Below are 11,301 nucleotides of genomic sequence, written 5' to 3'. Positions count from 1 at the left end.
AAAATTTTATTATGTTAGTTTACATGGTTTCGAGGTCCCCGAAACAAAGAGTGCACAAAATCAATAAAAACTGCTCACATAACCCACTAGGGAAACAATTATTTGAATTTTGACAATACAATTTTACCGAGCTCATCTACAACATGTAACCAAGGTGATAAGGTGACCAAAGTGAGTTTCGGTCTTCGCCAAGAGGGAAAAATCTGAAAATACTCAAGAAATTGTCAAATATCACGAGTCGTTTTGAAGAGCCGGAAAAGTTGACTTAAGTTTAACAATTTGAGGGAACGTGCGTTCAGTAAGCAAGTAAGTAAACTCTCACTATTGATATCAGCTGAGAAACCTGTTTATCTTCTGCGCGCTGCGTAGAAACCAAATAATGCCTTAACAAAGACTTCGTTGTTCTTGCTTTTGTCAATTTAGATGTAATCCCAATCTCACATGCTTATAAAATGGCGGGCATGAGCTGTGCTAGCCACGTTGCTTTGTGAATCAGCAGAGCCGGTGTTCAAAATGAACTCTCTAATACTGGTCCTGTTTCTTGGAGCTACCGTCGCCTTGGCCGAGATACATGTGGGAAATGATCCACACCATGGCCACCACCATGGGGAGCATAAGCCATCAAAACAGCCACCGCCAACAACAGAGCCAGACAAAGTAGCTGACGAGGAAAGCGATCCACGCCGCCCTCGTCCTTCTTTTGGGCCTGTCATGGTAAGCCGAGTTTGCTTCATAACTACTTAATATTTTTACTCATTCGTCCCAAGTTCCCGCACGATGTCATCTTAAACAAATCCTCATGCGAGCAACGTTAAACAAACACTTGCATGTTTTCTTGAGTTTCCACCAACGTTTTGTTGCTGGAAATGTCGGTTTTAGCGATTGCCATATGCAAATGTCTTGTGACATTGCACTGAAATTAACTATTTAACATCTTTATATCTACTCATTCGACCCAAAATGGTTGTATGTTGTAATCTTAAAGAAATCGTCATGCAGTAACAACTGTTTTATTGAGTAGCTAGAAAGGTTGTGATGCTGGCATTTGAGTTTCGCAATTGTCATAATTATGTTTGACTTTGTAGAAAAAGTGTATAAGAAAGTGCATCGTAGAGCATAAGCCGTCAAATATACCGTCAAAAATCCCGGAGGAACTAGCTGACGAGGACAACGATCCTGTCCGTCCTGGTCCCACTGGTCATCGTCCTAATTTTCGGCCTGCGATGGTAAGCTCAGTTTGTTTCATTTTTAATAGTATCTCTACTCATTAGTCCTTAACTGCTGCATGTTTTAATCGTAAACAACATTGTCAAATGTAGCAAACAATTATTTTCTTGAGTTTCCAGGAAAGTTTAGATGCTGACAATTGAGTCAAGCAATTGTTGTTTGAAATTGTCAGTATTGTAACATTTGACCGAGATTCAGTGTCTAAATTTGTCCATCCATAATCTGTCAGAATGGTTTAAGAGTTACAGCTTAACCCTTTAAAGACCAAAAGTACACCAAAAAAATGTCGTTTTTAAGGTTTAAATCAGTTTTTTGGCTGCCATGACGCTAACTGGGCCTTAGTTTTTGTCCCGAACGGATAGATTTCTCCAAGATTAGGCACAAAAATGTAGAATATTTTAATTTGGTGCATGGGCATAGGCCAAAATTTGTTTGTTTTTCTTCTGCGATTGCCTGTTCCGAACTTTTTTCTGGCCTTTTTCCTTTACTTTTTCTCGGCCCTTTTACTCTCGCTACCTTTTGCGTTTCACATTCTCTCTGGCTGTCCTAAAAAGTTGGGTGTTAATTATGGGCAAAGCCTGGAAATGGGACCTTGATCAATTATGGGTACGTCAGACTGCCGTCGATTTCCAAAAACGACTGTTGTGTGGGTAGATCTATCCCAGCTTTACCATCTGCTTATCAAGGATATCTGGTGACATTTAAATTGATGACGTCACAGGTGGTATTAAGAGCACGAGTGGTATTAAGAGCACGACCATTAAGTGGCCGTATATGGCCACTTGGGCATCAAAGGGTTAATGAAGTGGTCTGACGAATTACCCGAAATTCAGTTACGTCGGAGAAACATTAACTCAAAGTAACATTCGAATTATCAGACTGGTTATTCGGGTATTAAATGGAAACTGAGTTCGTAAAAACAATTAGGTTGACATCGTACTTTCCTTTGCAGGAGAAGTGCATTAAAAAATGCATGGAGGAAGGGGAGCGATAAAGTCCGATGACCTGTAGAGCAACTTCGTGCGATCATGTTTCATGAACGCATAATTCAGACATGCGTAGTTCTTGTGGGGGATAAATTACAAAGACAGGGGAATAAAGCATTGAAAAAGTATCCAACTTGTGTATTTAATGAACTACATGACTAGAACTACAAGATAATAGAAGGTGTCAACTGACAATATCACGGTTAAACTATTAACAAATCTCTTTACAAGTTGAAGGATGATTAAGTTGTCGTCCATGCTGCTTTCACTGTTGCTGATTCCTTTAACTGAACGAAACGTGTACAGCAGTCCAGTTAATTAAACCCAAATCCGGCACTCTTACTAGTACAGCAGAAGTTTTCCTTGTGTTTTACGATCTTGTTTTGTCGCTCGTGTCGTCCCTTATTCCGTTGCCTGGGTCTTATCCATGGTTTTCCCTTCCCGTACGTCCTTTAAGTATTTTCACGCTCTTACTGTGAAGTTGCAGAACTGTTTAATATTATTTTATGCTTGCTTTGCCTCATAAACGCTGGGTGTGTGCAGTGCCTTTCCCTCGACTCCCTTCAAGTTTGCATGTTTTGCTATATTCAGGGTGTTGTTGTATGCGTCCTTTGCCTCACAAACATCGGGGTTGTGCAGTGTTATTCCTTCGGTTCCCTTTAGTTTGCATGCTTTGTTGTATGCAGTAATGTTCTTGTATACGTGCTTTGCCTCACAAACATCGGGTTTGTGCAGTGCTATTCCTTCGGTTCCCTTTAGTTTGCACGCTTTGTTGTATGCAGTAATGTTTTTGTATTCGTCCTTTGCGACACAAACATCGGGTTTGTGCAGTGTTATTCCTTCGGCTCACTTTAGTTTGCATGCTTTGTTATATTCAAGGTGTTTTTGTATGCGTCCTTTGCCTCACAAACATCGGGTTTGTACATTGCTATTCCTTCGGCTCACTTTAGTTTGCATGCTTTGTTATATTCAGAGTAATGTTCTTGAATGCGTGGTTTGCTCCACAAACATCGGGTTTGTACATTGCTATTCCTTCGACTCACTTTAGTTTGCATGCTTTGTTATAGTCAGAGTAATATTCTTGTATGCGTGGTTTGCCACACAAACATCGAGTTCGTGCAGTGCTATTCCCTCGGTTCCTTTTTGAACTTGGAAAATATTATTTTCCAAGTTGTAGTGGGGGAACGATTTCACTCCATCACTCCATCACTTCCCGTAAGACATTTGGAACCGAGGGGGGGGGGGGGGGGGGGGGACTCCCAAATGAAAAGGCAAGGGATGCTCGTCCGAAAATATGAATTTAACTCCCAAAGGAGACTAATGTGGAAGTTGCTTTAGCTTCATTAGACCCCTAAAAGATACCACTTAAAACGGAAGAGGTTCGATCATTAGCCACTGTTCAAGAAAGGATCCCGTAGGCACTTGTAGACCCGACTCTCGTTCTCGAGAGTTCCAAAGCAATCGATATAAACGAATGATTAAAGGCTCCAGACGATTTTTTGACACAAGAAACGAAAAGACAAACGCTACCTTTCGGTAAATGGTTTCTTGACAGAAAAAGAAGAAACACTGAAGAAGAAAAGGAAAACTAATGAGAAGTCACCACTAGGATTCGAACTTCCAATGTCTCGCCTGGCTAGTCAGCGCTTTGGGCTTATGTTATTATGCACGCGCTCTTGCATCATTTCCCCTCTTCCTGAAAGGGTGTCTAATGCCTTAGTTGGATTACTGACGCTCAGGTTATCATCATTGAGGTTGGTTTTCTTCTGCAACTTTTTGTTTCTCCTTAATTGTGTGCCTTTATCCCTAATGTTTTACTCTGTTTTACTACTCGAGGACTGGTAGATATTTTATTTACACCCTCCTTACAGTTTTAGCCCTTTGTTTCAAATTTTGGGTGGTTAAGATTTGCTAGTTTAAGTTTTGGATTTCGCTTTTGAGTGTTGGCAATTGTTTCGGGTCTTTACTCAAACGTTCAACTTTTGGGCGCGGAGCATTTCTCCATTTCTTATTCAGCGAGCGTGAAAGGGACTGTCGCGAAAAGCATGCTATTCGCACCAGTCCCTTAATAAGCGAGTATAAATAAGAACTCTGCATCTCATTTCAGCCCAGTCCGCTTAAGAGTCCTTTGGCTGTTGGCATCCGCAACATGTTCTCTCTCTTTCCCGCTTGCTTCTCCACGCTACCGCGCTTCTCGTTTTCCGTCCCTCCCATTCCCTATCCTTTTACACTTCCAACTCACTCAAGCGCGGTCGCATTTCTCCATCTCTTATTCAGCAAGCGTGAAAGGGGCTGTCGCAAACAGCTGTTCACAGGTAATCTGGCTCGATTCCCTGTGGATTTTGTGGCTTGATTTTACTCATTCTATTGTGCCAGACGCTTGTGTGATAAGCTTCTGGTTGCCCACGCCGACAGGGGTTCATCAAATCCATTTAGTGGACAAATAAAGATCGACTAACTTTTGCTTAGTGGCAGCAAAAATAAACCTTGTGGTTTTTATGTTTGCCAGAAGGGACTGTGTTTGCATCCTGCACAAAAGAAAATTATTTAGTTTCATAAAGATTATTTCCATTTACTGCTTTTAATCGCAAAATTGAATGTTTTATTTTTAAGAGCGACTTCAACCAATAAAACGTTTTTGTGCTTTTTTGTGGTACAAAGGTCCCTGGTAAATAAAAAAGTGTTTTTAGTATTTGATTAGCTCAGAAAGAAACTGGACTTAACATGAAAACGAGTGTAAGGCGGGTGTTGGGAGGGGGAGGTTACAAAGGCTTAAAACGGATCAAATACTGCTGCGAATACGTTTTTGTATCCACAAAGTAAACTTGTTTTTCCCTCCAAACACACAAACAAAATATACCGTTTTGTAAAGATACCTTTGTTTGCAGTGCTGTGTTTAAATAAAACTTTTATTTTCCCAAAAGATATGAAGCAATTTTATTATGTTAGTTTACATGGTTTCATGGTCCCCGAAACAAAGGGTGCACAAAATCAATAAAAACTGCTCCCATAACCCACTAGGGAAAGAATTATTTGAATTTTGACAATACAATCTTACCGAGCTCATTTACAACATGTAACCAAGGTGATAAGGTGACGAAAGTGACTTTCGGTCTTCACTAAGCGAGGAAAATCTGGAAATACTCAAGAAATTGTCAAATATCATGTGAGTTCTTTTAAAGAGCCGGAAAAGTCGACTTAAATTTAACAATTTTAGGAAACGTGCGTTCAGTAAGTAAGTAAACACTCACTATTGATATCAGCTGAGAAACCTGTTTATCTTCTGCGCGCTGCGTAGAAAGCAAATAACGCCCAAACAAAGACTTCTTTGTTCTTGCTTTTGTCAATTTAGATGCAATCCCAATCTCACAGGCTTATAAAATGGCGGGCATGAGCTGTGCTAGCCATATTGCTTTGTGAATCAGCAGAGACAGTGTTCAAAATGATTTCTCTAATACTGGTCCTGTTTCTTGGAGCTACCGTCGCGTTGGCCGAGATACATGTGCAAAATGATCCACACCATAAAGCGCCTCACCCAATCTTGGTAAGCTTAAATAGTTTGCTTTATATACATATGTTTCGTCCCCAACTTGCAGCAATCTTAAGGAAAATTGTCTTATTAAAAGTGTGAGTTACCAACTTCTTTTCTTGAAATTTTCTATGAAGATTTCAGTGGTCTCATTGAATTTATCGATGGTTGATAGTCTTTTAAAGGAGCCTTAAGCCTTGGAACGTTTTCCGAGATGTTTCTAAAATCGTCCAATTTAATTCTGCAAGACAGCTTTGCAAATTATCCTGTTAATCAAGAAGTTTGGTGATTTTCTAATGTTCAGTTAATATTCAGTTTGGGACATAATCTCAGTCTAATCAGACAGATTAGTCTGGAGATCAAGATGGAAACTAAGTTTATGAAAATAATGAGGGTTACACCATTATTCATCATTTTGCAGAAAGAGTGCATGGAAGAATGCGGCGTCAATCCAACAAAGCCGGGCGAACTAGCTGACGAGGAAAACGATCCTCACCATCATCATCATCATCGTCCTTCTTTACCGCCTGCCGTGGTAATCTCAGCTTGCTTCATAACTATTTAATGCCTTTACTCGTTCGCCCCAAATGAGCCGATGAAGAAGAGGGGAAGCCCATATGAAAAGATCGGAAATGCTCGTCGTCTCGCTTTGGGATTTATATCAAGAATTTTGGTCTCGCTTAGGGTGTTCAGGAACAAAAGCTACCATTCCAGCTGTCAAGTTATCGTTTAGAGTTGCTCGTTTTTAAAATGGTATATTTCAGAGGTCAAATTAAATCTCGAGCCACGTCCAAATTGACTTAAATTTGCGGACGAGCATCCCTGACCTTTTTACATGGAAGCCTTTCCCTCTCCCTGAACCAAATCGTTTTATGTTGTAAAGTTAGAAAAATTTTTAAGCTAGCGATTGGTTGTCTTTGCCGATTTCAAGGAGTGTTTCAATGTTGCCAAATGAATTGAATTGTCTTGGAAACTTTTAACGATGTTCGTTTTAATTTTGCTCGTTTACAATCCGCCAGAATGCAAGCCAATTAACTTATGAATGTAGTATGGCTAATATCCCAAATCTAAAGCCCGACAGATTCATCCAAGCATAAAGATAAAAGCTAGGTTCGTGAAAATAATGAGGATTCATTAATTTTATGCTTTCTCCTGTAGAAAATGTGTATCAAAGAGTGTCTCGAAAAGCATGAGCCATCAAAACTGCCAACAGAGCCGGACAAGGAAAACGATCCACGCCGTCCTCGTCCAAGCGGTGTAAGTCCTCGTCCTCCTTGTCCAAGCGGTGTAAGTCCTCGTCCTCGTCCTCGTCCCCCTCGGCATATCCTGGTAAGCCTAGTGCGTTTCGTAACTATCTAATAATTATATTATTTATACAACCCAAATCGGTGCATTTTGCAGTCGTAATAAAGAAATCCGCATGCGAACAATGCAACGTTTAACATTTAACTGTTATAATTTAATTATTAGACGGAGCTGATCAAAATAGTTGATCTGCGAGACACTGAGAAACCCCGATATTTTGCAATAACCGCTTTCCTGCGATCACCACGTTTGTTTTCATATTTAAAACACTCTTTGATAGTTCAGGGAAGGGATCTAACAGATTTTGCCTTCTTTACACAACCGAACTCACTCAAAGTTTGAGGCATGGGCGCGTTGGTCAGCCCGGCCCAAGATATGTTTTAATTGTGACAATAAACTTACAATAAAGTGGACAAGTGATACATCAAATAACATCCTACATGTGCCAAAGCCGGACAAGTAAACCCCAAAAACCTCATATTAAGAAAATAAGGAACCGTGTACCCCCGACCAAATGCGGTGGCACCACCTTTGGGGTTTTAAGGTTGATATATAAACAACAGAATGAAAGATAAATCAGATACCGTTATTTATTGCTGTGGAGAGAGCATAGCGGGCGAGCAGCAACATAATCAGGATTTAAGAATAATATATAAAAGGGGGTACGAATATTCGAATTCATCACCTTTTACCAGAATGCATAGCATTTAACCAGAGTGCACTGCGCCACTTTTTACCAGAGTGCGTTGCGCCACGAACAACACGAGGACGTCGAGCCGTCGTCCTTTTCGCGTGGATTCCAGTCAGAAAGATTAGTAGTTATGGTTTACTCTGATTTACCTGTAAAACGATGTGAAGGACATTGTGCCTGACTTTCAGAACTCTTTCTTTTGTTCTTAATGCAGCATGTGAAAGTTTGTTAATCTGGACGATTAATTTCAAACTTAATATGTCATTTCTTAGCTGTCTCGCCTCCTCGGCTGAATTCTTAAATGAAGAGAAATCGTCGCTATTAAAGCTTGTAGAATAATTAAAACAAACGAAAACCGTAGAAGACGCTAATTTCATATATGGTGCAATCTATTCCTTTTCATCCAAACATGAATTTAAGCTAAAGCTTTAGCATTTTCACACATCACGATGGACGCGTCCTCGACACAGTCTGTCAACATTAATGAGTATCAGTACAGAATTTATTAGTTAGATTTCTCCTCCTAGAATTTCCTTATCTTTCGATTTTCGAGATCTGGTAAAGGGGAGATTGATGTGTATCGTTTTATGTCCAACCATAATTCAGATCACCATGTGCTTTTTTGTCACGATCCCTTGTCACACCTCACCATCGATGCGTCATCATACATGAAGTTGTAGATGAATCACTGCGTAAAATTTGTCACATCAACAGAATGTGCCGCAGCATTATTATCTTTTAGATTTATTTATTTATTTATTTACTTATTACAGTTTACTGCATACAATACCCTAGTACAATATAAATCTTGTGCGAAAGTGCTAGTGGCAAGGCTGACCGTAGAATGTCATAAGTTTCTCAACCATCTCTTTCTACAAACTTATTAACCATGAGCCTTTGCGGACTACGTTAGCACCCTGTTCTCTGTACGGTTTCATTTTTTTACGGTGAAGGCAAAATATTAATTCATGCCAATACCGCCGGACTATCACAAATCATAATGTAGAGATTACCCTACGTGCGATCTGATTGGTCGAAACCCCATGTTTTATAAATATAAAAGCGTGTTTTATTGTTTTTCGACCCATTACCTCTAGTCAACATTTTTGTTGGTGATGGCGAAAAACATTTTCTTTGAAGAAATTTGTGAAAGAGTTCTCTTCGAAGAAGCAAAAAGTTTTGACGACGAGGCATGTTGCACTTTATTGGTATTAAATTGCGTCAGTTTGTCGATCTGTGGGCTTGGTTGTTTCTACTTGCGGCATGTAAAATCTATATCATAAAGCAAGTGAAGAAGCCTAAGCCGTGCATTACACTGCGATAAAAAAACTCCGGACATTTGAAAATACTCGAGAAATGTAGATTTCCCTCGTTTTCTCAAATGTCCGTCGTGTTTTATCACAGTGTAATACAAGGCTAGGCTTCTTTATTTGTTAATTACATTTTTTAGCCGAGAGCGTAGTTACAATTAGGCATAAGCTAAATATTATTGGCAGCAAAACGCATTTAGTCTGAACCAGGAATGAGCAAACCATTATTTCAAGGCTTACAGTGTAAGCCGTTATTTGCAGGTCACTTGGGCTTTCGGTCCATGAAAAGGAAAAAAAATGGATTGAATGTTAATAACAATTGTTTTCCGGCATAAGTTTCATGGAAATTGTTAATTGAAATTGTATTGTAAAATTTCACTTATATCTTTCTCAATTTTTCGGTTAATTTTACAATCTGTCAGAATACCTTGACGCATCATATCATGGGAGGATCGTTTAGTCAAAGTGGCGCCGGAGTTATCAGACAGATTCATCCGGTAAATCGCCATAGAAACTAAGTTAATTAGAACAATTAGAGTTATACACTATCATAATGTTTCATTTTTCAGAGAAAGTGCATCAAAAAGTGCCACGGGGAGATGAAGCCAACAACACCGGGCGAGCTTGCTGACGAAGAAAACGATCCACACCATCGCCCTCGTCCTTCGTTTTCACCTGAAATGGTAAGCTCAGTTTGCTTCATTTTTAATCATATCTTTACTCATTTGACCTAAATTGTCCGATGGGTGAAGAGGTGGGGCATATTTCAAGGATTTTTGTCTCGCTTAGCGAACTCAGGAAGAAACACCACTATTTTAAGCTGCCAAGTTTCTTTCAGGGTTTCTCTCGAAGTAATGATGATAACAAATGCTGCCATTTCCGTTGTTAAAATTGCATCTCTTAGGAGTCAAATAAACCTGGAGTCAGGCCCAAATTTGTTTTCTACTGACTCAAATTTCTTGACGAACAACTCGAACCTTTTCACGTGGTTGTCCTCCTCCCCCCGGATCAAATCGTTACATTTCGTGAATCTTCAAGCGTAAGATGTAGTGAACAAACGTTTCAATGTTGCCGGTTAAAAAAGTTATCTTGGAAAGTTTCACCAATTTTTTTAAATTTTACTTGTTTACAATCTGTCAGAATGCCTTACAAATTAACTTATCAATGCAGTATGGCGATTTTCCCAAATCCAAATCCCGTTGAAGAACAGTCAGTCAATTACAAACTGGCTCCCATTCATCCGGGAATCAAGATGGACTAAGTTCACGAAAACTATGAAGGTTACTCCGTTATTATGCTTTCTTTTGCAGAAAAAGTGTATCCATGAGTGCCTCGAGAAACATAAGCCATCAAGACGGCCACCGCCATCAACAGAGCCGGGCAAGATAGCTGACGTGTAACATCCGACGGCTTGTAGAGCAACTTCGTCCGATCATGTCTCATGAACGCATAATTCAGACATGAGTAGTTCTTGTAGGGGATAAGTTACAAAGACAGGGGAATAAAGCATTGAAAAAGTCTGAAACTTGTGTATTTAATGAAATACATGTCATAGAATTCGTATTCCCCTAATAGATAATACAAGTGTCAACTGACAATATCACGGTTAAACTATTAAGAAATCCCTTTACAAGTTCCACAAGGATCGTTACTTGGACCTCTCCTTTTAAACTCGTGATAGGCCCTTTGCACGATCCGGTCACATGGTGCGGAATTAATTATGCTGGGACGCAAGTTACACAGTGGGACTTTCAAAACAAAGGAAAGTCGTGCTGGACTGGTACGAGTTCTTTTGTTTTGGCAGTCCCACTGCATAACTTGCGTCCTAGCATAAATAATTCCGCCCCATGTGACCGGATCGTGCAAAGGGCCTTATATAATACGATAGCATGCAAGCACCGAATTCTAGTGGGTGATCAGATTGTGCAAATGATATGCAAATGAGCTGTCAGTCACTCATCTGTAAAGTTCCGGTGTTGATTTATTCTGTCAGACGGTAATTAATGAACAAAAGTGTAGCTAGGACTAGAAGTGATCAGATTAGGCAAATGTAGAGATTTTCTTTGCGAACTGAATGTCCGTCAGAACTCATGCACATTTCCCATATAATTGACCTGAATCCCTGTGACACTGAAGATTCATGATCGCAATTTGAGTGACATAGAAGAAAAACACGTTTTATCGTTCCCGATTTCGCTAAAAAATTACAATAGTAGATCGATCGATCCAAACGCCAATTTTTACCGCTATAGT

At 39.8% G+C, this 11,301-nt stretch overlaps 2 protein-coding genes across 2 annotated transcripts; both read left to right on the top strand.

Annotated features, from left to right (window-relative positions):
- Positions 1-299: 299 nt before the first annotated feature.
- On the top strand, positions 300-2,551 carry LOC145490372 (uncharacterized). Its single transcript, XM_081469494.1, has 3 exons — positions 300-714; positions 1,086-1,226; positions 2,180-2,551. The coding sequence occupies exons 1-3, from the start codon at positions 514-516 to the stop codon at positions 2,219-2,221; spliced, it is 384 nt and encodes a 127-aa protein (XP_081325620.1). The 5' UTR covers positions 300-513; the 3' UTR covers positions 2,222-2,551.
- Positions 2,552-5,616: 3,065 nt separating this feature from the next.
- Positions 5,617-10,853, top strand: LOC145491444 (uncharacterized). Its single transcript, XM_081470637.1, has 5 exons — positions 5,617-5,757; positions 6,164-6,277; positions 6,901-7,071; positions 9,618-9,731; positions 10,359-10,853. Exons 1-5 carry the CDS (start codon positions 5,656-5,658, stop codon positions 10,446-10,448), a joined length of 591 nt encoding a protein of 196 aa, XP_081326763.1. The 5' UTR covers positions 5,617-5,655; the 3' UTR covers positions 10,449-10,853.
- The last annotated feature ends 448 nt before the right edge of the window (positions 10,854-11,301 follow it).

This window comes from Orbicella franksi, chromosome 6 (assembly GCF_964199315.1).
Source record: "Orbicella franksi chromosome 6, jaOrbFran1.1, whole genome shotgun sequence".
Taxonomy (NCBI): Eukaryota; Metazoa; Cnidaria; class Anthozoa; order Scleractinia; family Merulinidae; genus Orbicella; species Orbicella franksi.
The sequence above is the reverse complement of the archived record's forward strand: the minus strand, read 5'-3'. Positions and strand labels throughout refer to the sequence as shown.

Bases quoted from the DNA above. Each gene is read 5' to 3' on its own strand.
- LOC145490372 (XM_081469494.1), top strand. From the start codon at position 514: ATGAACTCTCTAATACTGGTCCTGTTTCTTGGAGCTACCGTCGCCTTG. The intron at 715-1,085 runs GTAAGCCGAGTT...TTGACTTTGTAG, and splicing joins CTTCTTTTGGGCCTGTCATG to AAAAAGTGTATAAGAAAGTG. The intron at 1,227-2,179 runs GTAAGCTCAGTT...TTTCCTTTGCAG, and splicing joins CTAATTTTCGGCCTGCGATG to GAGAAGTGCATTAAAAAATG.
- LOC145491444 (XM_081470637.1), top strand. From the start codon at position 5,656: ATGATTTCTCTAATACTGGTCCTGTTTCTTGGAGCTACCGTCGCGTTG. The intron at 5,758-6,163 runs GTAAGCTTAAAT...ATCATTTTGCAG, and splicing joins AAGCGCCTCACCCAATCTTG to AAAGAGTGCATGGAAGAATG. The intron at 9,732-10,358 runs GTAAGCTCAGTT...TTTCTTTTGCAG, and splicing joins CTTCGTTTTCACCTGAAATG to AAAAAGTGTATCCATGAGTG.